Here is a 27915-nt window from a genome sequence, read left to right on the forward strand (position 1 = left end):
AATTCAACCTTTGGGAGTAAAGTGCCACATTAATAGTCATACTTTAAACAATCGTGAAGATACAATGAACTATTTTAGTAGATATAATGCCACACATAAAAAGACTGTCTGCGACTGTCATTTACCTCTTATCTGTAAAGACACAACCATGAGGGTGTATTTGACTATGTGCTCATCATTTAATAACATACCACAGCTGAGGTTACTGACTGCTACTTGTAATATGTACAAATAATGTTCATGGCATCTAGACTGAGAGTAGCTGTGAACGAGGGCCTCAGAAACATTAATCCTGTTAGTAGCTGCAGATACATATGCATGAATGTATATTATATATATATTTATTTATCTCCAAATAATATACATATATACATATTGAAATCTATGCATGAAGGAAAACAGTTCCAGTTATTAAGACAGCAAAAATGCAGAAGCACCTTTCCTAGCAATCATGGGGGAGAGAAATAGCTCTTGCTGGTTTAAAAAAAAAGGCAACAGTAACTGAAGCCCACTTACTCAATGAGTGAGCACAATGTTAAACATGAGAATACAGAATAACAGATGAAGTAAGAAATGGAAATTGAGTCAATAGCAGCTTCTCTGCAAAAGTGAAAGGCTGTAGTTTCTTAAATGTTGCCATTAAGCATTGAAAAAATTTCTCTTGAAGTGCCAAAGAAATGTTCATGCTCTTCTTTCCAACTGCTGGTACCAACAGCACACTCCCTCCCTCTGTCTTCTCCCCCAGGTCCTGAATGAGGTTGACCTGCCTATAGGAAGAAAATCACGTGTTTTCCCTTATCACTTATTCTTGCCAACACTTTACCTTGCAGCTCTCCACATGCCTTTATTGAAATATTGCACCACTGGTTATCCAGGACATGTTTTGAGGCTATGAGACACAGAAAGACCAAGGCATACAGAGCTGATGTCTTGTACACTGGAATACCACCCATCCCCTCCTGCCCCCCTTCATAGAGTTGTTATAGGCATCTTATTTGGTCACTGAATGCATAATTCAAAGCCCGTCTAGTACCATACAAATACCCCCAACCTGCCTGGAGTGGGTGTGAGGCTAGGTAACACATATTGTAAGAATTCCCTTAATTTGTCATAAAACTTTACAAGAGCACAGTAGGGTTAGAATTAATACTAAGGCAGAACTACACCTGGGACCAAACACTGAACCAAGCTGCTTATACTGAGTGGGGTTAATCATAACGTCCAGAAAAGGTAGACAGACATTTCAGGAGGAAAAACAAAAATATGAACCCCCCCAAAACATAAACAAACAAACAAAAAACCCACTCAAGACTCAAAACAATCCAGAAAACCCCCTCAAATACTACACAAACACTACACTACTACAAATACTACAAACATGTCATAAAAATGCCACTGTAAAGATATCAGTACTTGTCCTCAAATGAGCAATCTGTCACTTTAATAAACCACAGCTGAAGGTGATGAACTTCAGTCCGTACTCTATGCCCTCATAAGCCAGACAACTTGATCTTAAAAACACAAGAACATCCCAGAAACAAAGCTGATTGTATAGTTGGTTATCCTGTGCTGATAAATCTATCCAGTTCACCTCGTGCTTCGAAGTGGAAAAACTTGTTTGAAAGGGGGGAAAAGAAATCATAACTATCTGTTACTTGTTGTTTTCACTATATATTTTAAACAACTGAAAAGAGTATATAAAAAGCATTTTCTGTTCTTCAAAGACATCATAAATTAACTTAAAATATCAGGCAAAAACTTCTCTTTTTGCATATAACCCCTAATTAAATTCCATTATATAACTGCACTAAATATAAAACTTTGGGATCTTTTTCAAATATATGTATAAAAATTAATTCTGATAAAACAGCTAAACCAAAAAAGCCACCTTATCTCCTTATATATTGACATGCATTTTAAATAGTTTATGTCAATATTTAGCATGTGTGGCTAAAAAATATAAATGCGAGAATCGTGGAAAGGTCATATTATAAAGATTTCCTGCTGACTGACAAATTTAATTTGCATAGCTGTTATCAGCAGCATTATATCAAACTAAAACTTGAAATCATGCCTTACAGGGGTTCTTTCCAGTGCATCGTGAAAAAGAATGGCCAGAATCCACAGTGCAACCCCAAAATCTTCCAAGGCCAAACTTCTTCCAATGACTTGGCCATGCTCACATAAGAAATCTGTCACAGACAAAAGTTAAATCCAGTTTTCAAGCATGTCCTCATCAACTGTATTCAGATCACCCCTTCTTCCCATTCATTCTCTTTCTCAGTTCACTATGCACATATATATATATATATGTATGCATATGCTGGCATGCAAGCATGGTTATATGCATGTGTGTATTTACAAGCACAGACTATAGCAGTAAGTGTAAATGGGAGCCCTCCACGCTGTCCAGTCTTGACTAACTTTCGAAATGAAGTCCAAGTTTAGCACTCAAAGGCTATATCAAAATGCTTCCCGCATTAAAAGGCTGATTTAAGATTATAGACACAATCTTGACCTTTGATTATCTTCTCAGCCTCTGCAATTAAACACCTCAAGATCTGTTGGGTCAGTCTCATATTTGAAATTAGCAGCACCAGGCTACATCACTTTGACAGATGGCAGCACTGAGCAAGCACTAAATATGCAAATGTCATTAGCTTTCCTCTATATTGGCAATATTGGCATAATATTATTTTCAGTGTTACAAATATTTCTTTACTTCCCATATCTGCTTGTAAGCATTCTGTCTGGAAGACAAAAAAAAAAAAAAAAAAAAAACCCACTGATTTCAGACTATCATCAATTCTGGATATATTTACTGCAAAAGAGTTACACTTCAGTCATTCAAACTGATAAAACTATTCTTTATGAAATATTGTCATCACAAACATGGATCTTTATTTATTTTATGCTTACATCTGAACTCTGACTTCACCATAATAGAACAGGAAAGACAGATACTCTGAATGCCAACAATTTAGTTGCTACAAGATGTTATTTTATTGCTTCTGGCACATCAAACCTGAAGGCATTTTGATGTCTAACGTGACATTAGAAAATATTCAATCCAAATCCCCCTCTTTCTCAGTCCCAGGAAACAGACTGCCATTCAATAACTCTTTTTCAAGATATATACTATCTTGAGGGGCTGGATCTTAATTTTTTTTTTTTTTAGCAAAATGGTATTGCTATTAAAAAAACCCCAAATGTATAGAATAGAGACTTGCCTTAGCATCTATTCTCAAGTTTCCGTTCTTATTAGTAGTCTTTCAGATCAGCAAATTTTGATGGACTTATCTGTGACTACTGGAAAATACCCTTAAAAACAGGTATAATGCATCTGAATAGCTATCTCTGTTTAAAACACTTGTATGTAAGAAACCTTGCCACAGTAAAAAAGGGTAAAATATTAACCATAAAAAAACTGTTTAGAGACACTATTAGAAAAAGTTTTTTTTCTAAGACTTACAGATGAAAAAATAAGCAAAACAGATTTAAGTTAGAACAAAGTTTTCCAACAAAAGAATACTGATAGCTTACCTTTACAATTCTATCAGCTAATAATTTATTCTTCCATTTCTTCTTCACTTGTTTATCCACCTTCCTGTAACTTATGCTGTTCTTTTTGATGAGAGATATTGTTTTTCTTCCAGAAGGAGAGGCATAAAATTTATGCTCAAAACCAGTAATGTAAGTCCTCAAAATAATTGAGACGGCTGTTTAATCATCCCATTATTCCCTTTATTGTTATTATTTATTTGTTTGTTCTTCTTATAGTTAAAACTTTGTGGGGTTTTTTTGTTATTGGTGTGGTTTTTGTTTGTTTGTTTGTTTTTGTTTGGTTTTTTGTTTGGTTTGTTTTTCTGGGGGGTAGGGGGAAGTGCCTGGTCCTCATTAGCTAGACATATGAAGCAAAATAAATCAGCTACGCTACATGGCCAAAATACAGAGAAATCAGAAGCCATGTATATGAGCTTAGAGTTATCTTAAGATTTTTCCAGTTTGTGGATTATTTTTCTTTTTAATGCTAATTTTCTCTTGAACAATAATATTACCATTAAAAGTTCTTTTAAAAAGAGCAAACAAATAACAACAACAACAACAACAACCACATCACACCACACCTGAAAATCTCTTGCTAGTGCTTTTGTCTAGGAGTAAGCATTTCAGTAAAATTATTAACCAGACTGCCAAAATAAAATAAAAGAAAAAAAAGAAAAAAAAGAAACAACTGTTAGGCATACTGGAAAACTTATATTCAAAGATAACTTTTATTTAAATACAGTCTACTTCCTTTTCCTTGATACTTTTACCTCTTTATTTTAACTGATTGATTTTGTTTTGTTTCTAACAAGCTTCCAAATATCCATAGAATCATAGAATAGTTAGGGTTGCAAAGGACCTTAATATCACCTAGTTCCAACACCCCTGCAAGGGGCAGGGTCACCTCACGCTAAACCATGTCACCCAAGGCTCTGTCCAACCTGGCCTTGAACACTGCCAGGGATGGAGCATTCTCAGCTTCCTTGGGCAACCCATTCCAGTTCCTCACCACCCTTACAATAAAGAACTTCTTCCTTATATCCAATCTAAATAAAATTTACCTGATTTGCATCTAAATTTTCCTCAAATATTTATCCTCATAGATAAGAATTAAAGCCTAAACATTTTTCTTTTTTAAAATTTTGTCATCATGTCATTCTCTTACATTTACCAAATTTTCTATTGCACACACAAATACCTCTTTGATAAGTAACAAATCCTCAGATGACAGGGGGCGGAGCCAGGAAGACAGGGGGCGGAGCCAGGAGGCTCGGTGTCAGATTCAAACCGGCCATCAAGGGCCACTCTCGATCAGTTGCTGAGGTGAGTAGCTTGAGAGAGGACGCCTGCAACACCGGAGCGGAGAGGGGAGAGATCAGCGTCCAGGAGCCTCACCTCAGAGCGACAAGAGCCACTGAGGAGGGAGCCTCAAGTCCTCAACAGGACTTGCCCAGGACTCGGAAGCTCAGCTCCCGCGAGGGGCTGACTCACAGGGGGCGGAGCCAGGAGGCTCGGTGTCAGATTCAAACCGGCCATCAAGGGCCACTCTCGATCAGTTGCTGAGGTGAGTAGCTTGAGAGAGGACGCCTGCAACACCGGAGCGGAGAGGGGAGAGATCAGCGTCCAGGAGCCTCACCTCAGAGCGACAAGAGCCACTGAGGAGGGAGCCTCAAGTCCTCAACAGGACTTGCCCAGGACTCGGAAGCTCAGCTCCCGCGAGGGGCTGACTCACAGGGGGCGGAGCCAGGAGGCTCGGTGTCAGATTCAAACCGGCCATCAAGGGCCACTCTCGATCAGTTGCTGAGGTGAGTAGCTTGAGAGAGGACGCCTGCAACACCGGAGCGGAGAGGGGAGAGATCAGCGTCCAGGAGCCTCACCTCAGAGCGACAAGAGCCACTGAGGAGGGAGCCTCAAGTCCTCAACAGGACTTGCCCAGGACTCGGAAGCTCAGCTCCCGCGAGGGGCTGACTCACAGGGGGCGGAGCCAGGAGGCTCGGTGTCAGATTCAAACCGGCCATCAAGGGCCACTCTCGATCAGTTGCTGAGGTGAGTAGCTTGAGAGAGGACGCCTGCAACACCGGAGCGGAGAGGGGAGAGATCAGCGTCCAGGAGCCTCACCTCAGAGCGACAAGAGCCACTGAGGAGGGAGCCTCAAGTCCTGAACAGGACTTGCCCAGGACTCGGAAGCTCAGCTCCCGCGAGGGGCTGACTCACAGGGGGCGGAGCCAGGAGGCTCGGTGTCAGATTCAAACCGGCCATCAAGGGCCACTCTCGATCAGTTGCTGAGGTGAGTAGCTTGAGAGAGGACGCCTGCAACACCGGAGCGGAGAGGGGAGAGATCAGCGTCCAGGAGCCTCACCTCAGAGCGACAAGAGCCACTGAGGAGGGAGCCTCAAGTCCTCAACAGGACTTGCCCAGGCTCGGAAGCTCAGCTCCCGCGAGGGGCTGACTCACAGGGGGCGGAGCCAGGAGGCTCGGTGTCAGATTCAAACCGGCCATCAAGGGCCACTCTCGATCAGTTGCTGAGGTGAGTAGCTTGAGAGAGGACGCCTGCAACACCGGAGCGGAGAGGGGAGAGATCAGCGTCCAGGAGCCTCACCTCAGAGCGACAAGAGCCACTGAGGAGGGAGCCTCAAGTCCTCAACAGGACTTGCCCAGGACTCGGAAGCTCAGCTCCCGCGAGGGGCTGACTCACAGGGGGCGGAGCCAGGAGGCTCGGTGTCAGATTCAAACCGGCCATCAAGGGCCACTCTCGATCAGTTGCTGAGGTGAGTAGCTTGAGAGAGGACGCCTGCAACACCGGAGCGGAGAGGGGAGAGATCAGCGTCCAGGAGCCTCACCTCAGAGCGACAAGAGCCACTGAGGAGGGAGCCTCAAGTCCTCAACAGGACTTGCCCAGGACTCGGAAGCTCAGCTCCCGCGAGGGGCTGACTCACAGGGGGCGGAGCCAGGAGGCTCGGTGTCAGATTCAAACCGGCCATCAAGGGCCACTCTCGATCAGTTGCTGAGGTGAGTAGCTTGAGAGAGGACGCCTGCAACACCGGAGCGGAGAGGGGAGAGATCAGCGTCCAGGAGCCTCACCTCAGAGCGACAAGAGCCACTGAGGAGGGAGCCTCAAGTCCTCAACAGGACTTGCCCAGGCTCGGAAGCTCAGCTCCCGCGAGGGGCTGACTCACAGGGGGCGGAGCCAGGAGGCTCGGTGTCAGATTCAAACCGGCCATCAAGGGCCACTCTCGATCAGTTGCTGAGGTGAGTAGCTTGAGAGAGGACGCCTGCAACACCGGAGCGGAGAGGGGAGAGATCAGCGTCCAGGAGCCTCACCTCAGAGCGACAAGAGCCACTGAGGAGGGAGCCTCAAGTCCTCAACAGGACTTGCCCAGGACTCGGAAGCTCAGCTCCCGCGAGGGGCTGACTCACAGGGGGCGGAGCCAGGAGGCTCGGTGTCAGATTCAAACCGGCCATCAAGGGCCACTCTCGATCAGTTGCTGAGGTGAGTAGCTTGAGAGAGGACGCCTGCAACACCGGAGCGGAGAGGGGAGAGATCAGCGTCCAGGAGCCTCACCTCAGAGCGACAAGAGCCACTGAGGAGGGAGCCTCAAGTCCTCAACAGGACTTGCCCAGGACTCGGAAGCTCAGCTCCCGCGAGGGGCTGACTCACAGGGGGCGGAGCCAGGAGGCTCGGTGTCAGATTCAAACCGGCCATCAAGGGCCACTCTCGATCAGTTGCTGAGGTGAGTAGCTTGAGAGAGGACGCCTGCAACACCGGAGCGGAGAGGGGAGAGATCAGCGTCCAGGAGCCTCACCTCAGAGCAACAAGAGCCACTGAGGAGGGAGCCTCAAGTCCTCAAGAGGACTTGCCCAGGACTCGGAAGCTCAGCTCCCGCGAGGGGCTGACTCACAGGGGGCGGAGCCAGGAGGCTCGGTGTCAGATTCAAACCGGCCATCAAGGGCCACTCTCGATCAGTTGCTGAGGTGAGTAGCTTGAGAGAGGACGCCTGCAACACCGGAGCGGAGAGGGGAGAGATCAGCGTCCAGGAGCCTCACCTCAGAGTGACAAGAGCCACTGAGGAGGGAGCCTCAAGTCCTCAACAGGACTTGCCCAGGACTCGGAAGCTTAGCTCCCGCGAGGGGCTGACTCACAGGGGGCGGAGCCAGGAGGCTCGGTGTCAGATTCAAACCGGCCATCAAGGGCCACTCTCGATCAGTTGCTGAGGTGAGTAGCTTGAGAGAGGACGCCTGCAACACCGGAGCGGAGAGGGGAGAGATCAGCGTCCAGGAGCCTCACCTCAGAGCGACAAGAGCCACTGAGGAGGGAGCCTCAAGTCCTGAACAGGACTTGCCCAGGACTCGGAAGCTCAGCTCCCGCGAGGGGCTGACTCACAGGGGGCGGAGCCAGGAGGCTCGGTGTCAGATTCAAACCGGCCATCAAGGGCCACTCTCGATCAGTTGCTGAGGTGAGTAGCTTGAGAGAGGACGCCTGCAACACCGGAGCGGAGAGGGGAGAGATCAGCGTCCAGGAGCCTCACCTCAGAGCGACAAGAGCCACTGAGGAGGGAGCCTCAAGTCCTCAACAGGACTTGCCCAGGCTCGGAAGCTCAGCTCCCGTGAGGGGCTGACTCACAGGGGGCGGAGCCAGGAGGAGTGGCACCAGCTGGGAGTGGCTAAAAAACCTTCCCAGGGAGCGCGGCGACCAGGAGCGCGGCGACCAGAGCCGGCAAACAGAGAGCGTCGAGGCAGAGGGTCGAGGCAGTTTGCGCGGCAATTCGCGCGGGCAGGCGAGCGGGCAGGGGAGCGGGCAGGGAAGCGTTCCAACCGCCTCATAGAGAGGACTCGCCTGGAGTACAGGAGGGGGAAGGAGTGCTGGGAGACGTAGACGGATTGATTGACCAGATAGATCATGGTTACAACACGATCGAAAGCTGTAGTGAGTACTAATGTGGGTATCCAGACTGAGCCTTCCTGCAGACATGCAGCTGTGCAGGTCCCTGGCTGCAGCGAATGCCTGAGCCTGGCACTTGTATTGGAGGGAGCCAGTGATACTGCTTGTGTTCGCTGTGAGCAAATAAATGACCTGCTCAGGCAGGTGGCTGAACTGAGGGAGGAGGTAGAAAGGTTGAGAGCCATTAGAGAGTGTGAAAGTGAAATAGATTGGTGGAACCACACCCTAAGGCAAGGGCAGAGGGAAGTGGTTCAACAAGCTATGGATCCCCTTCCCTCCTACCATCAGACAGAAGGAGAGAGCTTAATGGACAAGGATGGATGGAGGGAGGTTCCTCCTCGGAGAGGTAAGCGAAAACCCTCACAATCCCTTCCTCCCTCCCAGTTGCCCTTGAATAACAGGTACGAGGTCTTGGAAATTCAGGGCCAGGTGAATGGAGATGGTGAGGCAAATCTATCTAGTGAGTCACCCAGGGCTAGTCACTCACCCACATACCTCAGAACTTCCCCAACCAAGAAGAAAAGAAGAGTAATTGTGGTGGGTGACTCCCTTCTGAGGGGAACAGAAGGGCCCATTTGTCGACCGGATCCACCCCACAGGGAGGTCTGCTGCCTGCCTGGGGCTCGGATTAGAGATGTTAAAAAGAAGCTCTCTGAACTGGTGCAGCCGTCTGACTACTACCCACTGCTGGTTTTTCAGGTTGGCAGTGACGAAATTATTACGAGGAACGTAAGGGCAATGAAGAGAGACTACAGGGCCCTGGGACGGCTGGTTAAAGGGTCTGGAGCGCAAGTGGTGTTTGCCTCCATACCTGTTGCAAGCGAGGGTGAAGGGATATATAAGAAGACTCTGCAGGTTAATGTATGGCTACGTGACTGGTGCCAAAGGCAGGGGTTTGGGTTTTTCAGTCACGGGCTGCTGTATGGGACACCTGGTTTGCTGGTGACAGGCGGGATACACCCGTCCCAGAGAAAAAAAAAAGGGTTTTGGGGCAGGAGTTAGCAGGGCTTATTGACAGGGCTTTAAACTAGTTATGAAGGGGGGAGGGGATTTAACTGGGCCTGTTGGGGACAAGCCCAAGAGGAACATGCTAGGGATTGAAGGATGGCGGGCTAAGGAGGACTATCAATCTCTTGTTTCACTTGTGGGAAAGGATAGCTCTTTAGACCCTGTCCCGCAGGGGAAAAAGGGTACTAGGACTGGCTCCCTGAAATGCCTGTACACCAATGCACGCAGCATGGGGAATAAACAGGAGGAGTTAGAAGTCTGTGTGCAGGCTAAAGGTTATGATCTAGTGGCGATTACAGAGACATGGTGGGACAGTTCACATGACTGGAATGTGGTCATGGATGGCTATGTCCTTTTTAGGAAAGATAGGTCAGCAAAGCGAGGTGGTGGAGTTGCTCTTTACGTGAGAGAGCAACTAGAATGTATTGAGTTCTGTCCGGGGTCGGATGAGGAGCAAGTGGAATGTCTGTGGGTACGAATCAAGGGGCTGACTGGCACGGGTGATACAGTTGTGGGGGTCTATTACAGACCTCCTGATCAGGACGAAGGAGTTGATGAGGCTTTCTACAGACAACTGGAAGTAGCCTCGCGACTACATGCCTTAGTCGTCGTGGGGGACTTTAACTACCCCGATATTTGCTGGAAGACTCACACAGCCAGTCATTCACAGTCTAGGAGGTTCCTCGAGTGCATTGATGATAATTTCTTAATGCAAATGGTGGACGTACCAACTAGGGGAGCAGCGCTGCTAGATTTAGTACTCGCCAACAAGGAGGGTTTGGTTGAAGTGGTGACGGCCAATGGCAGCCTTGGCTGCAGTGACCATGAGATGGTGGAGTTTAGGATCCTGTGTGGGAGGAATAGAATACCTAGCAAAGCCACAGTTCTGGATTTCCGAAGGGCCAACTTTGGCCTCTTCAGTCAACTGCTAAGGGAAGTCTCATGGGAAAGTGTACTAGGCGGTAAAGGGGCTCAAGATAGTTGGTTAGCATTCAAGGACCGCTTCTTCCAAGCTCAGGATCGGAGCGTCCCAATGAGTAGGAAGTCAAGTAAGGGATCTAGGAGACCGGCGTGGTTAAACAAGGAGCTGCTGGGCAAACTCAAGTGGAAAAGGAGAATCTATGGATTATGGAAGGAGGGGCTGGCCGCTTGGGAGGAATATAGGACAGTTGTTAGAGGATGTAGGGAGGCAATTAGGACAGCTAAGGCCTCCTTGGAACTCAATCTTGCTAGTCGGGTTAAAGACAATAGAAAGGGCTTCTTCAAATACATAGCAAATAAAACTAAAACAAGAGGCAATATAGGCCCACTGCTGAACGAAGTGGGTACCCTGGAGACAAGAAGGCAGAGGTGCTGAATGCCTTCTTTGCCTCTGTCTTTACTCCTGCAGACTCTCCCCGAGGGCCCCGGATTTCTATAGCCCCAGAAGGAGTCAGGACAAAGGAGGAGTTTGCTTTGGTAGATGAGGATTGGGTTAGGGATCAGCTATGCAAACTGGACATTTGTAAATCGATGGGTCCGGATGGAATGCACCCACGGGTGCTGAGGGAGCTGGCGGAGGTCATTGCTAGGCCACTTTCCATCATCTTTGGTAAGTCGTATGAAATGGGCGAGGTGCCTGAGGATTGGCGGATGGCAAAGGTCACACCAATCTATAAGAAGGGCAAGAAGGAGGACCCGGGTAATTATAGACCAGTCAGCCTTACCTCCATCCCTGGAAAGATGATGGAACAACTTATTCTTGACTCCATCACTAGGCATATCAAGGATGAGGGGGTCATTAAGAACAGCCAACATGGTTTTATGAGGGGGAAGTCATGTATGACCAACCTTATAGCCTTCTATGAGGAAGTGACTAGGTGGAGGGATGATGGTAGAGCGGTAGATGTAGTTTTTCTTGATTTCAGTAAGGCATTTGATACTGTCTCCCACAGCATCCTCATAGATAAGCTAAGGAAGTGTGGGCTTGATGATCAAGTAGTGAAGTGGATCGAGAACTGGTTGAAAGGAAGAAGGCAGAGAGTTGTGGTCAATGGCGCAGAATCTAGCTGGAGGTCTGTGACTAGTGGAGTTCCTCAGGGGTCGGTGCTGGGACCGGTGCTGTTTAATATTTTCATCAATGACCTGGATGAGGGAACTGAGTGCACCCTCAGCAAGTTTGCTGATGACACAAAACTGGGAGGAGTGGCTGACACACCAGAGGACTGTGCTGCCATTCAGCGAGACCTGGACAGGCTGGAGAGTTGGGCGGGGAGAAACTGGATGAAATTTAACAAGGGCAAGTGTAGAGTCTTGCATCTGGGGAAGAACAACCCCATGTAGCAGTACAGGTTGGGGGGTGACCTGCTGGAAAGTAGTGAAGGGGAAAGGGACCTGGGGGTCCTGGTGGATAGGAGGATGACCATGAGCCAGCAATGTGCTCTTGTGGCCAAGAAGGCAAATGGCATCTTAGGGTGCATTAGAAAGGGAGTGGTTAGTAGGTCAAGAGAGGTTCTCCTCCCCCTCTACTCAGCCTTGGTGAGGCCGCATCTGGAATATTGCGTCCAGTTCTGGACCCCTCTGTTCAAGAAGGACAGGGAATTGCTTGAAGGAGTCCAGCGCAGAGCCACAAAGATGATTAAGGGAGTGGAACATCTCCCTTATGAGGAGAGGCTGAGGGAGCTGGGTCTCTTTAGCTTGCAAAAGAGGAGACTGAGGGGTGACCTCTTCAATGTTTACAAATATGTGAAGGGTAGGTGTCAGGATGATGGAGCTAGGCTTTTTTCAGTGATATCCAGTGATAGGACAAGGGGCAATGGGTGTAAACTGGAACATAGGAAGTTCCACGTTAACATCAGGAAGAACTTCTTTACTGTAAGAGTGACAGAGCACTGGAACAGGTTGCCCAGGGGGGTTGTGGAGTCTCCTACACTGGAGATATTCAAGGCCCGCCTGGACAAGTTCCTGTGTGATGTACTGTAGGTTACCCTGCTCTTGCAGGGGGGTTGGACTAGATGATCTTTTTAGGTCCCTTCCAACCCTTGGGATTCTGTGTGATTCTGTGTGAAAGGCTTGCAACACAGCTCTTTCTCCTTTCTTTTTATATCAGATAAAGTGGAAGTCACAGGATTTTTTTATAATTTAATCAAAACAGAGGAAAAGCTTGAGGAGAAGAGAAAGAAGGGCAGGGTCTTCACCTTTTTGATCTTCAGTATGCTGGGAAACACACAACCTATTTTTAATTTTGGCACTGTTGGTTGCCTTTTGCTGATTTCTGAAGGCAGAGGAGAAAGAAGCAAACAAACAGACAGACAAACAAACAAGAGGAATTAGAGATGTGTGCACATCTACGGGGGTATGATATAATAGGCATCACAGAAACATGGTGGGATGGCTCCTATGACTGGAGTGTTGGAATGGAAGGTTACAGGCTCTTTAGAAAAGACAGGCCCGGCAGGTAGGGAGGGGGAGTTGCCCTTTATGTTAGGGATAGGCTGGAGAGTATGGAACTCTCTCTGGAGACAGGTGAGCAGTTTACAGAGAGTTTGTGGGTCAGGATTAAAGGGAAAACAGCCGCGGGAGACATTACTGTGGGGATCTGTTACAGGCCGCCTGATCAAGGAGAACCTGTGGATGAAGCACTCTACAGACAGATAGGAAAAGCCTCACACTCGCAGGCCCTTGTTCTCATGGGGGACTTCGACCACCCTGACATCTGTTGGAACGATGGCACTGCCCAGCACAAGCAATCCAGGAGGTTCCTCGATTGTGTGGAAGACAACTTCCTTCTGCAAGTAATAGAGGAGCCGACAAGGAGAGGTGCCATGCTTGATCTTGTGCTCACCAACAGGGAAGGGCTTGTTGAGAATGTGGTGCTCTGGGGCAGCCTTGGATGCAGTGATTTGAAGATCCCCAGGACAGTGAGAAGAGCGTGCAGCAAGCTCACTGCCCTGGACTTCAAAAGAGCAGACTTTGGCCTCTTCAGGAACCTGCTTAGTAAGGTTCCATGGGATATAGCCCTGGAAGGCAGGGGGGCCCAAGACTGTTGGTTGATATTCAAGGATCACCTGCTACAAGCTCAGGAGTGCTGCATCCCAGCTAGAAGGAAGTGCAGCAGGAGGGCCAGGAGACCTTGGATGGATAAGGAGCTGCTGAGGAAAATTCAAAGGAAAAAAGAGGCTTATACAAAGTGGAAGCAAGGACAGGCGGCCTGGGTAGAGTACAGGGATGTTGTCCCTGTACAACAGGGGAAGGCTAAGGCCCAGTCAGAATTAAACCTAGCCAGGGATGTTAAGGATAACAGGAAGGGGTTCTACAGGTACATAGCAAACAAAAAACAGACAAGGGACAACATAGCCCCCTTGAGGAAGCTCTCGGGAGAACTGGCTATACAGGATTTGGAGAAGGCTGAGGTTCTCAATGACTTCTTTGCCTCGGTCTTCACTGGCAAAGGCTCTGACTGCAAGACCCAAGTCTTACAAGGTAGACGCAGGGACTGTGAGAATAAAAACCTTGGGCACACTGTACGAGAGGATCTGGTTCGAGACCATCTTAAAAATCTGAACGTACCCAAGTCCACGGGACCTGATGAAATCCATCCACGGGTCCTGAAGGAGCTGGCGAATGAAGTTGCTAAGCCACTGGCCATCATATTTGAAAAATCATGGCAGTCAGGTGAAGTTCCCAATGACTGGAAAAAGGGAAATACAACCCCATTTTCAAGAAGGGGAAAATGGAAGACCCGGGGAATTACAGACCAGTCAGTCTCACCTCTGTGCCTGGCAAAATCTTGGAGCACATTCTCCTGGAAGGCATGCTAAGGCACATGAAAAACAACAAGGTGCTTGGTGACAGTAACCATGGCTTCACTAAGGGGAAATCCTGCCTGACCAATTTGGTGGCCTTCTATGATGGGGCTACAGAACTGATGGACAAGGGTAAAGCAGTTGATGTCATCTACCTGGACTTGTGCAAAGTGTTTGACACTGTCCCACACGACATCCTTCTCTCTAAATTGGAGAGATATCAATTTGATGGATGGACCACTCGGTGGATAAAGAACTGGCTGGATGGCTGCACACAAAGAGTTGTGGTCAATGGCTCCATGTCCGGCTGGAGACCAGTAAAAAGTGGTGTCTCTCAGGGATCGGTGTTGGGACCAGTCTTGTTCAACATCTTTGTTGGTGACTTGGACAGTGGGATTGAGTGCACCCTCAGCAAGTTTGCCGATGACACCAAGCTGTGTGGTCCGGTTGATATGCTGGAGGGAAGGGATCCCATCCAGAGGGACCTTGACATGCTTGTGAGGTGGGCTTATGCCAACCTTATGAAGTTCAACCACGACAAGTGCAAGGTCCTTCACCTGGGTGGGAGCAATCCCAGGCAGAGCTACAGATTGGGCAAAGAAGAGATTCAGAGCGGCCCTGTGGAGAAGGACTTGGGGGTTGGAACTAGATGATCTTGAGGTCCTTTCCAACCCTAACTATTCTATGATTCTATGATCCGAACAAAGACCATGAAGGAACTTCTGCTAGGACTGCTTTAGATCTGTCTTGTTCTGGGGGTATTAGTCTAATTGCTTTGGAAAGCAAGAATTAATTCAATTGCCCCAAAGACATCCTGAAAGCATAGCACCTTTTCCCCACCTTTACTTGTTCCTACCATAATGGCACCAGAAAGTCATCAGAAAGTGGGTTCTCTTCAGTCTCTCCACTCTATTTGTAACCTTTCTGGGTTACGGCACACATGCCCTTTTCAGATTCAACCCTTCTGAAAAAGTCATGGAAGACTTCACAACAGATCATCTAATATTTGATACTTCTTAGAGTGTGACCAAAGAATCTCAGCTGCAGCTTTTCTTTCCCTTTTCTAACGGAACATCTGTAACACTCGTGCAGAATCTTGGAAATGTTAGTCTAATTACCAAAAAAGTGTCTTGTTTATTGAACTGATGGCTTTTATGTCAGTTTGATGAATTTTGGGACCCTCAACCACTATTTTAGATTTGCATTTCAGAAGAATTTAATTATAAATTAATTTAATCACATTACATTCTTACCTTATAGAGTCTTCAAATAAGTTTAACATTTTAAAATGTCAGTCTCATGACAGCTCTGAGTACAGAGATATGTTCCTTAGCTTTCACATCAACCAGTGCATTTCAATGGATGTACTATGAATACGCAAGTTAGTTTGGGATTCAGCTTAAGGCATTTTAGTTCTGTGACCCACTTACATTCATACACCTGTGTGTTACGTCCAAACTCCTACTGTAGCTGCTAGTTTGTCTGATGGAGCCTGGAAAATGGTTTAGCTGAAAAGCCACAAAAAGTTAATTTTATTTACTTAAGAGTGGGTGTGCAGTGGCATGTGGCTTGCCCAAATGTATCCCACATTCAGCCTCCTTCAGTTCTAATGCCATATATGTCATTCTTTGCAAATGTCTTGGAAATGTGCCTAGTGTCTCTAAAATAGTAATAGACACCTATCCCTGTGTAACTAAATAAAGTTTTAGCTATATTTTAATGGTGGCTAAATTCCTCTCTGTCCTGAAAGCAATGGATATTAAAGAGGTAAACAATTCACATACATCTCTTTAGTATCTAGATGCTTAAATTTTTTGATGCCCATGTGCTCTTTATATGCACAGAGGTAAGCATTTGCAGGACAGAGATTCCAAGTACAATTTCAAATAAGATGTTACAATCAAACTTAAATGATGATATGAAAGGTAGGAGGCCCATATTACTACCAGCTGTACAACTTGGTCGTTTTGAATTCTGTTAGAGGGAAAAATAAAAGCTAACCTGTGAACATCTTTTAAGAGACAAAGAAAAAAATAATCTATTGTTTTGAAATTCTATGCAAGTCATTTTATTTCTTTGCCTTCATTTTTCTCTAGTGCATGGAAGAAAATTACATACTCTTGACTAAATTATACATTATATGAAATTAACTTTATCTGTATTTTCTCCTTCCACTTTTGCTAAAATGAGAGCTGATAGACAACTTCTTCCATACTATTACATGGCCTTTGGTCCTTTTCTAAGATGGATGAATTCAGCAGGAGAGTGTAAAATACATAAAATACTGCCTACTCTTTAACAAATGAGAAATCATGTATCTATTACAAACAAAGTATATTCACACAACCTGACTACATTTTAGGACCTCTCCTCCTGAAAATACAGCTGCAAAACCAAAGACTATAATTATATTTTATTATTACACTGAAATGAGATCTGAAGTGGTACTTTATTGGTCAGAACTATTACTTTAGTTGTGAAAAGAAGAACTGTGACAATCAAATAGTATTTTAAACTGGTTTGAGAAAAGTACTTTTTAGGGAAAATAAACAAATAAACCTCTAATAAGATAGTGGAAGTAATTGCCAGACTAAGTTATTTGTTACATTGCTGTATTTCAGCAGATACCTCAACGGAAAAATTAGTAGCAAAAGAAACTTGGTATCATATAGAAGACTTGTCTTCAAATAATTGCATCCTAAAGCATTATCTGTGCCACACCTGTAAGTTCAGAACTGTTAAAATGGGATATTAACAATACCTTCTGCTCTGTAAAGCACAACTTGTAAGATAAGACTGCTTGTAAGGCTTAAATTTCAGATATTTTCTCTCTGTTTTTTTTTTATTCCAATTTAGTAACTAGTTGCTATCTGAAAACTTACTCTTAAGATAATAAGTAGGAAAAAATGTATAAAGTAATAAAAATGTTTGTAAGTATATATGGCCATACAAAAGACCTTCCTACATTCTGAAAGATTTTAAAAATGATTGGTATTTTTGTATTCTAAGATGACCATCACAGGAACACATCCTATCTATCTAACATAAGAAATTTATGCTATCTAAAATTAAGATGAATTTTCACGTATAAAGGACTGTTTTTTTGACAAATTCACAGCAATCTCAGGTTTCCAATAATGGTTGGGAAAAAAAAAAAAGAAAGTATATTATCTAAGACTATGATGCTTTCATAGACAATTTGAAGCAGTTTTGGTTGAAAATTTTACAGAGAAAAATGATGTTCTTTTTAAAAAAATATTTCTAAATGTTTTCCACTTTTTTCTGTCAAAAAATTATATACTAACTGAACTAAATGGCAGGGGAGTTACGTGATTCAGCAACATGTCTGTATGTGTAGGTGCATGTGTATTACCTATGCATAAATACAACTGCTGTGAAATCCCTTCCCTTCCTTTCCCTCCCCTTCCTAGCCATTCCCTTCCCATTTTCTTCATTTAATATTACAGTATACCAAAACAATTTATGTTTGTAAACATCCAAATACATAAGTCGGCACAAAGACTGAACTATAGAAAAGTTAAGGGGTCACTACCATCATCATTAGTAAGGATGAATGGTGGACAAGGGAGGGTGTTTTAGGCCGAAACCAATTTCTACAAGGGAAAATACATTATGCCTAGCTCCAAGGTGAGAATTTCTAGTTACAGATGTAAAAGCAAATTGACTTTAAAATATGAGTTTAAAACCAGCAGTCATTATTTAGTAAGAGCATATTTATTTTCAGAAATATGTCTGAACTGCTGCATACGCTATGTGGTGATAAAGATGATTTCTGAACACTACCTAACTGACATCCCAATGCCAAAATATAGCTGAATGTATCATAAAAAACTATTTCATCATTTGCAATACAACCTATTGTAGTAATTGCAGTCCAGCCCACCCCTCATGCCTCATTGACCTGAGCTAATGTTGGGTTGGACCACTATTGGAGAAACCGTAATAGAAGTTTCCAGGCAGGGAAGGAAAAGGTGAAAACATAAAGGAAATGTCAGTTTGACATTTGTCATGGTTACCAAACCCTTTCATAGAAGAAACTATATATATACACACAGATAATTTCCTGGAGCTTGGGTTAAATATATGTTAACTTTTTGCGTAGCTTACCCAGTTATACTTACTGTCCCTATATGTTAAACAAGCAACTGTGCTATATGACATTCACTGAAAAACTTAATTTATATATTCTGCTTCCTTAATATTTCAGCACATAGAATTTGCATCAGAATGGTACAGTGCCATACCTGAAACAAACCACATTATTTTCTTCCTTGAAAGCAGGGTAGAAGCCCATACATTTTCTACCAATCAGCTCATACCGTATTAACCTACAAGGTAGTAAACTGAAAGCTATTTCTTGCTGTCTATCTCTTCAGCTATGGGTGTGCAGCACTGCCTTGGTAATAAGGCTCTGTCTTGACTTTCTCAATTCATTTATGGCAGGCAGCTTCCCATAGCAACAAAAGCAGGGATAAGAATTTAAAGGGAAGAGTATTGTGAACAGTCATGCATGAGGATGAAGGTTGTTTCTTTGCTTCTGAAGGAAAAACAGCCAGGCTTCACTACTATCCCTAGGTTAATTTCACTGAAAATGTAAACATTTCTACTCCATGAAGCTCCATGTTTCTACTGCAATGTACTAACTGCAGAAATTAGTTTGGTCTACTAACTAGCCTTTTAATATTGTTCTTTCAGTGCCACAGTCTGTTCCAGCATGTGGCTCTCTATACATCCTGTGCAATAGATATATTTCTCTTCCTTAGTGCTGGCACAGGCAGCAAAGACAGAATTGAAAAAAGGAGCTTCCGAGCAAATAAAATTGTAAGTACTGGACTGTACTGCCCCTTCAAGTTAGCCTGAAATAAAAACTATACAGAGCCATTTGTTTACTCAAAACATAGTTCTGTTTTTACCCGTTTACCATTTACTGCCTGCCCTCAGTATCTCACAGGTATATTTCTTCTCCCTGCTGTCCTACTCAAGTTATTCCAAGCATCACACTGAATGTTTCCTACTAGGTAATTGCAAGCCTCTTACCTGAGCTTCTCAATTGGGTCTTCAAAACTAAAGCAGCTTATAACATCATTCTGAAGGTATTTAAAGCCCTTGTCATTAAAATAAATAAAAATTTCAAATTTCAAATAAACAAAAACTTCAAATCTGTAAGGAAAAAATTCCTATATCCTATCTCTGCAATCTTCATGTTGCTCCCTGACTGAAATTACAGTTCTTGTTCACTAAGCTTTCCCTAGATGTTTTGGCATATTTTACCAATACCCAAGCATAAAGTGACAGCAGGACTGAGTATTCTGATGGAACTAAAAGCGGTAAAAAGGAGTAGACAGCTACTTGATGTGAGGCGTGTTTTTCTAGATAGCTCTACAGCAATAACTTTGGAAATACAGATAAGAGTACATAAGTTTGCCAGATGCTATTAATTTAGTCTTATTTTTTTTTTTTCCTCAGATAATCACTTTACAGTGTAAGAAACTGAAGGGGGGGGAGGGGGGGAAGAACCATTATTTTGCTGAGTAATTAATTTTATTTCTTTCAGATTATTCTGGGGTGAGCAGCAGCAGTCAGTTTTTCTCCTTCTTAGTAGCTGGTGCAGTGCTGTGTTTTGACTTTCAACCTGAGAACAGCGCTGATAACATCGATGTTTTTAGTTACTGCTCAAATGTTTAGTCTGACCAAGGACTTTCTGAGTCTCATGCTCTGCCAGGGAGGAGGGGAAGCCGGCAGGAAGCAGAGACAGGACACCTGACCCAAACTAGCCAAAGAGGTATTCCATACCACAGCACGTCATGCCCAGAATGTAACTGAGTTACCCAGAAGGACTGGTTCACTGCTCGGTCGGGCTGGGTGTCGGCAGGTGGTACTGTATTCTCTTCCCTTGTTATTTCCCTCATCATCATTATTATTATTGGTGGCATCAGTAGTGGGTTTGTGTTGTACCTCAGTTACTGGGCTGTTCTTATCCCAGTCCATGGGAGTTACATTCTTTCAATTCTCCTCCCCATCCCTCTGGGAGTGTGAGGGGGGAATACGGGTCAAAAAGGGGGGGGGAGTGAGAGAGAGGGCTGCATGGCTGACTTACAGCCTGGGCTTAAACCACAACACAGAATAAAATCTTAATTAATACATGTTTATCTCAGGAACATAAAGTATTAAGTTTTAAATTTTATTCTAAATGGGCATTCAGAAGTATTTGAAAGTAACCTTTGTACGCACAGAACACATATAAAGCAATATATTCCTTCAATACTGAAATGAGGATTCTGTCTTCTTCCAATAACCATCTTGATCATTCATTTGAAAGGTTCCATTCAACAAATCTAAAACTGAAACACTCATAGAATGATAAGCACAGACTTCTCAGTACCAACTCTCTAAGCAGTACTTGCTTATTCTAGTAGGTCTCCTCAAGGCGGAAGGCTTTGTAACTGTTCACAAGAGTATTCAGGATCACATACTATTTAGCACTGTATTTTTTAAAATCTATTCTCAATCTATATGTAAAAGCACCAACAACTGGAAAGAAAGCATATGTGTAAAAAAACACTATGTATCTTAAGCAGATTAGAACATGCCTTTACCCACCTCCAGATTTTAAAAAAATAAAAATAAAAAATCAATCTCTTTAGAAAAAGCACAGATTGATGAGATGAACACATTTTAATGTCTGATTATCTAAATTCTGCATTTATCCATAATTTTGGAAAGTGCAATATCAGATTTTTTAGGTTTTCTTTATGTGTTTTAAGGGTGTTTTAAATAGCACTATGGAATAATTGACAAAACTGTTGCCATTTTCATAGTGACTGCTGCATGCTTATCTGAGAAAAATATTAAACTCAACATAACTAGTCTTCTTAAGTAGCTTAACATGTAATCTATTTTCGATTTTCTTTAAAAGAAAACCATCATCATCATCAGAATGATACTGAAAAGGCTTTTGAACAAATACTGTGATACAAAATGTCTTACAGGTTATGTAAAGAGCTCAAAGAACAAATGCTTTTAAAAATACATAATCTGGTAAAAATCTCCTTCACCACACACAACCCAGGCAGCATTGTCCCCTTCCCCTCCTCTTCCCCCCATGCCCTCAAAATTCTTTCTGTTGTGTATTAGTAGCAAGACCATCTTTATAGATATGTAGATGGAGAACACTGCTTCATCTGTTTACCTAACCACAACAAACAACTGTTTCAAACTTTTGAACAATTAGTAGTGACCCTTCACTGTACTTTCTGTGTACAAATTCTAAATTGTAGAATTTCAAGTCTAGTGTAAATCTAGCATAAGGCTTTGAGACAGTATGAAAATGCCTAGATTATCTTTTTGACTGCAAAGGGCTGGAAACAATACTCAGTGCAAACCATTTTAAAGACTCAGAAAGAAGCTGAACACCTGTTTTGGAAAGCAGGAAGCAGAATCTAGTTCAATTTATGGTGATAAAGCTTGATGCATCAGAAGGTTAAATGCCTTTGGAAGATATCTGGCACCCAGCATCTATTATCACATCAGCCAGATGTGATTCTAGAGGATGTATGCCTGTAAAAATGCTGATTTTTCACCTTTCATTCTCCTTGATGTAACTATTTTACATCAAATAACATTTTCTTATAGAAAAATGAGAATTAAACTAAACCATGTAATAAAATCCCTACAAAATGAAATCTGAATGTGAAAAAGAAAAGTTCTACTCTAGGATATTAAAATTGCAAAAGTTATACCAGAATCAGAAGCAGGAACACATGACATGCTTCCAGTCCCAGCCATCTTATATATTTTAGATTTTGCTATAAATTACTTAAATTTATACAAAACCCAATTATAATATGTCCAAGACATTCAATAGTAGTTTCTACTTCAGCATGAAATACTTCAGGGAAGGGAATATGAGGAGAAGAAGAAAAAGGAACATGCTCAGAAAACATTTTTCATTGGCACAAAAGGCTCACTATTAAGACCCTTGTGTCATATGTTGTTAATTAAAATGCAGGATATAAAATATGGTACCTTATCACACATGCATAGAGCCCGCTGTCTTGTACCATTGTTGGTCGGAACCAAATGGAGTCTTCTTCTTTGCTCATTCTAGTTCCATCAAAAGCTATAGGTTCCTCAAAATCCCCAGGTCCAGAGCTTTTGTACCACATCAAACTAAGTCCAGCACTTTGGGCAAGGGAGTAATTAGCTCTAATATATCCATAAAAGAGTGCACATTTTATACGAACAGGTTCTCCCACTAGAACTTGATATTTCTTGTAATCCACAGACCAATCAGTGCATCCATCAGCTAAAAGAGAAGAGAAAATGACAAGAGATTATCAAAGGCTTCAGATAGCACTATTCATACAGCAACCCTTACTGTGGGGAAGTACTGAATTTGCAAAAAGGTCCACTGAGTGACTCGCAGTACTCTTGATCTCTAAAAAATTAACTGCATTATCACTATTAATGTCATGTACTTGTCTATGCAGAATAGATATATTCTAAGATTTTTGTGTTAAGTGTTGTTAATTTCTGAGGTAACTGAGAAATTGTTTTTTTCTTTTGTGTAGCTCCAGCATGACCAGTTCTAAAATACTGGAGTGAAATCAGTGTGACACACAGGACATGTGGTAGATGGAGTGTCTGTGAATTTTACCAGTAAAATACCTTCAGGGTAACCATGTAAATGAAAGAAGGTGCTCAGTCTCAGAAGACATTAGGATAAGGATCTGTGACCTGAGCCAAAAAAATGTGAAAGTGGGTTAGATTTAAAGAACATTTAAGAGCAATCACAGCAGATGTGCAAAAGGATACTGCCAAGAAGATTAATGGCAGTATTTTTTATTAGTTGCTTAAGAACAAGTTAAGCAGATCTGACTTGGAATTTCTGACCTTCTGGAAGTACATTACAGATTTATTTGAGTAATGATTTTATTTTTTCCTGTTGAATAATGTCAGCCACTACCAGCAGTGTCACACAATAACTGTACATCAGAAAGCAATACTAGATGTTTGACTTTCTGAACCCCAGCAACAAAATCAAACCCTCAAAAGACCACCCAAGCTCCTTCCCTCTTTCCCACTGTTTCAAGTTAGAAGCTAAGAATACCAAAACAACAAAAGGAAAACAGATATTTTCTACAATGGCTTCCTTAACAAAAGCTTATGTTTTCTTTTCCTTAAGGAGTTTCAGCCATGGAAATTGACCATTAAGTTCATTCACTTGAAAACCTGGCGTCCAGCCTCAGCTAGCTAATCACAGTCTAAATCCAGTCATTTTTATTTCATCTTGAAATGAATATCTATGGCTCATACACATATTTTGTCTTTGAATTTGACACTTCCTTTTATTAACTTCACAAGAGCTTAGACAACCAGTTACCTTAGATCAGCTTTCACAAACCTGAAGTCACATCAAATGCCTCTCACCCTATAGTTAGTTAAATACTGACTTTAATGGGGAATTCAAGATACTGTGGAAGATAAAGCAATATTAGCACTTTAAACGTAGACATGTTTCAGCTCTTCTTTGGGAAAATAGCAAGCCAGTTAGTAATTTCTGAGATTCACATTTGGAAAATACCACAGTACTTATTATACATCATAAAATAAAAAAAAAACACCAACACCTCTACCTATCTCTGTGTAAGTAATAGCCTAAGATGATACAACATTGAAAGACAGAGGAAAAAAGAATAAAAACTTTAGAATCAATTTGCATTATGAACAGAATTCACATAACGAAATTCACACAGAGAAAAAATATTTCATTTATCTTCAGATTATCTCCTCTTTCATTTACTTTAAGACTGTGAAGGGACAACATTATGTCCCTGTTCCAATTTTCCTACCCAATAGTCCCTAAAAATTACTAACCTTTACAAGGTTCTAATAAGACATGGATGTATTCTTGCAGAACTTTTAAGTGAGTGGAGACAAGGCTACACTATTAGCTTCCCCACAGGACTTAAGAAACTAATTCCATTTACTTCAGAATTTATTTACATCTTCGATCTTTTTTTTTTACTTTTCTGAAAGAGCATTCTCTCTTTGAGTTGATTCTATTCCTCTGTGCTATATCAAAAATGAATTAACAGGCACCTCTAAGCAGCATTAATTCCATTATATAAGTTGCCATGTAATAGCTTCTTCATCATACTTTATTATCAAATTGTAATATTCCCTTTTACTGCCTAATTAAGTTAGTACACTTCCATTTATATTAGTCTGCTAGTCATGTTTTCTTTCTCAGGATATTCAGTTCTAATGGTTCCCAGTTCCTTGAGCTTGATGAATCCATGACAACATATAGCAGAATAACACCAACTCTGTTTTAAGCCTTCATATTGAATGAAGGCTTAACTATGCAGAAGAGATATCCTTGACTTTATTTCATCATGGTATGCCTCATTAAAAAAGTGCTAAGGAACATCTGCAGTCCACTTTAGGAAGCTTAGGCAAACATGCTAACAGGTAGTCCACACTCAGAAGCAAAACTAGAGAGAATATCACCAAACTACTGAAAATGATCAAAGTTCAGTTCCTGAGTTTTAAGGGGAATCTTAACAATATATTGAATATGCAGGCATTGTCTGTCCACTGGAACTCAAAGGTATGCTGACCTGCAATAGTCCAAGCATTTGGACAGCGGGATTGAATGTGCCCTCAGCAAGTTTGCTGATGACACCAAGCTGTATAGTTTGGTTGATAAGCTGGAGGGAAGGAATGCCATCCACAGGGACCTTGACACTCTTGCGAGGTGGGCTGATGCCAACCTTGTGAAGTTTAACCATGACAAGTGCAAAGCCCTACACCTGGGTGGGAGCAATCCCAGGCACAGCTACAGATTGAGCAAAGAAGAGATTCAGAGCGGCCCTGCAGAGAAGGGCTTGGGGGTGCTGGTTGATGAGAAAATTAACATGAGCCAGCTTCAGTGTGTGCTCACAGCCCAGAAAGCCAACCGTATCCTGGGCTGCATCAAAAGCAGCGTAACCAGCGGGTCGAAGGAGGTGATCCTGCTCCTCTACTCTGCTCTTGTGAGACCTCACCTGGAGTATTGTGTGCAGTTCTGGTGTCCTCAACATCAAAAGGACATGGAACTGTTGGAACAAGTCCAGAGGAGGGCCAAGAGGATGATCAGGGGATGGAGCACCTCCCGTATGAAGACAGGCTGAGAAAGTTGGAGAAGTGAAAGCCGCGTGGAGACCTCATAGCAACCTTCCAGTATCTGAAGGGGGTCTATGAGGATGCTGGGAAGGGACTCTTCATTAGGGACTGTAGTGATAGGACAAGGGGCAACAGGTTAAAACTTAAACAGGGAAAGTTAAATTGGATATAAGGAAGTTCTTTACTGTGCAGGTGCTGAGGCCCTGGAATGGGTTGCCCAAGGAAGCTGTGAATGCTCCATTCCTGGCGGTGTTCAAGGCCAGGTTGGACAGAGCCTTGGGTGTCATGGTTTAGTGTGAGGTTTCCCTCCCCATGGCAGGGGTGGTGGAACTAGATGATCTTAATGTCCTTTCCAACCCTAACTATTCTATGATTCTATGATTGTATTGCCATCAGGCTGAGAGATGTGATCCCTTCTACTCAGCACTAGTGATGCCACACCTGGAGTAACAGTGGTCAGTTCTGGGCTCCCCAGTATGAGAGAGACATGGAAAGGCTGGAGAGAGTACAACAAAAGGCCGCAAAGATGGATATGGGACTGGACCACCTCTGTTATGAGCACAGGTTTAGAGGTGATGCCGTTCAGCCTAGAGAAGAGAAAGCTGAGTGGGTAACTTATTTAAATATAAATGCATGAAGGGAAGGTGCAAAGAGGACAGAGGCAGGCTCTTTCCACTGGGGTCCAGTGACAGGACCAGAAGAAACACAGTAGGCTCTTCTGCACATTGGGAAACACTTTTTCACTGTGAGTATGACTGATCACTGGCATAAGTTTCCTAGGGAGGTTGTGGAGTCTCCATCTTTGCACATTTTCAGAAGTCAGCTAGACATTGTGCTGGACAACTATTTCAAGGTGGCCCTGCCTGAGTAGGATTTTCGACCAGATGACCTCCAGAGGTCCCTTCAAACCTCAACCACTCTGCAGTACTGTGATTTATTACAGTTACATTCAGTGATAATGTTAAGAAAACATGTATCCTCTTTCTTACTTTCATTAAAGTGAACATGAAAATGCTTCTCTTCCTGCTTACAGAAATATTATACAAATTAAACTCTGCCAACACTGGCATTCAATTAACTTAGAACTGTATTATTACAGCCGGTAGCATTAATACCCAAAAAAATCTTTCCAGGAAATACCTCATACTACTGCTCAGCCAATGTGCCTTCATCTACGACAAAGTGCTAATGCAATATTGACAGATATAATAGAAGTTCATCATTCTCATCAAAAGGCACACCCTTCTGTGATACTTTGTGATAACAGTGGCATTTCAGGGGAAAACTGTCTATCTGTGCTTAAAACGTTTCTATTTCAGTGTAAGTAAGGAGTATAAACAAAGGCTCCAAATTATGGACAGAAAAATAGATTGTTGTGTCCTTAAAAATTAGATTACTGTGAACACTGACAGATGATAGTACACATGCACTGTGGCTGACACTTCCTGTGTACACTTTGCATGTGGTGTGTACAGCATGTGCATTTTTCAGTGTAGAAAAACTTGGGTGTATCAGAATCCTAACTAAAATAATGGTTTTCAAATTCCTTGAAGCACATAAACAAACATTTCCCAAGACCCAAAGACTAATTATATTCATGATGCCTTTAATATTCATAGACATCTTTAGATTTTTCTACTGACATTGGTACCTTACAAGTATTTCATATTTGCATATTAAACACTTGTGTTACTGCCTTTATAAACAGGGACAGAGGACAGCAATGTTAATTCAGACTTGTTAATATTAAATAGATTGAGGGTTCTGTATTCTAACTGTGGTTCATTTCTGTTTTGACTGTATTTTCTTTATTTTCTTTGTGTAAAAGTAGGTCATTGACAAAAGAAAATATTTAATGTTTCCCTTCTTAGCTATGGCTGCTACTGACACAAAATCAAGACCTACATATATACTGGTTCAAAACAACTGTGGGAAAAAGAAAACACACTCAAAGACTTTTCAATGTTTTTATTTCTATCATCACATCATCAAACAGTCAATCATCTTCTATTTTATTTTATAATTGGAAAATACTTGAATAATTCAACAGCTTTGAAATTCCAGAGCAGCCTCCATATAAATGCTAATAGTCCCTGATCTCTATTTTAATAGGCTGCCAGCTAGTGCTACACATAATAGCACAATACAGGGTCCAGGACAAATATCATTCACTCAGTTATTTCTTTGTGTGATTTTAGGCTATGAAATAAACCACAGTATATCACTGTCTTAATAATGAGATCGTTCTGCTGGATAAACTTGTTTGTTGCAGGCTGTACCTGCTGATAGGACTCAGCACACAGAATATTTAACATTACTGAGAAGGTCTTCCTCTTCATTTTTTCAGGATCATATGTATCATGTTCAAGGCAAAATTCAGTGCTGAAAATGAGAAAAAAAAAAATAAAACTAATAACTCTATGTCCACTGCTGCAGACTGGCTTAATTCAA

General features: G+C 42.8%; 1 protein-coding gene across 1 annotated transcript in view; it reads right to left on the minus strand.

The window, feature by feature from the left end:
- Positions 1-27915, minus strand: part of IL1RAPL1 (interleukin 1 receptor accessory protein like 1) — a 737773-nt gene that overhangs the window by 312026 nt on the left and 397832 nt on the right. Inside the window, exon 3 of the mRNA XM_065675722.1 lies at positions 22324-22603. Within this exon, the coding sequence (XP_065531794.1) occupies positions 22324-22603 (280 nt within the window). The remainder of the gene's footprint in view (positions 1-22323; positions 22604-27915) is intronic.

The sequence above is a fragment of the Lathamus discolor genome, chromosome 4 (genome assembly GCF_037157495.1).
Source record: "Lathamus discolor isolate bLatDis1 chromosome 4, bLatDis1.hap1, whole genome shotgun sequence".
In the NCBI taxonomy this organism is placed as follows: domain Eukaryota; kingdom Metazoa; phylum Chordata; class Aves; order Psittaciformes; family Psittacidae; genus Lathamus; species Lathamus discolor.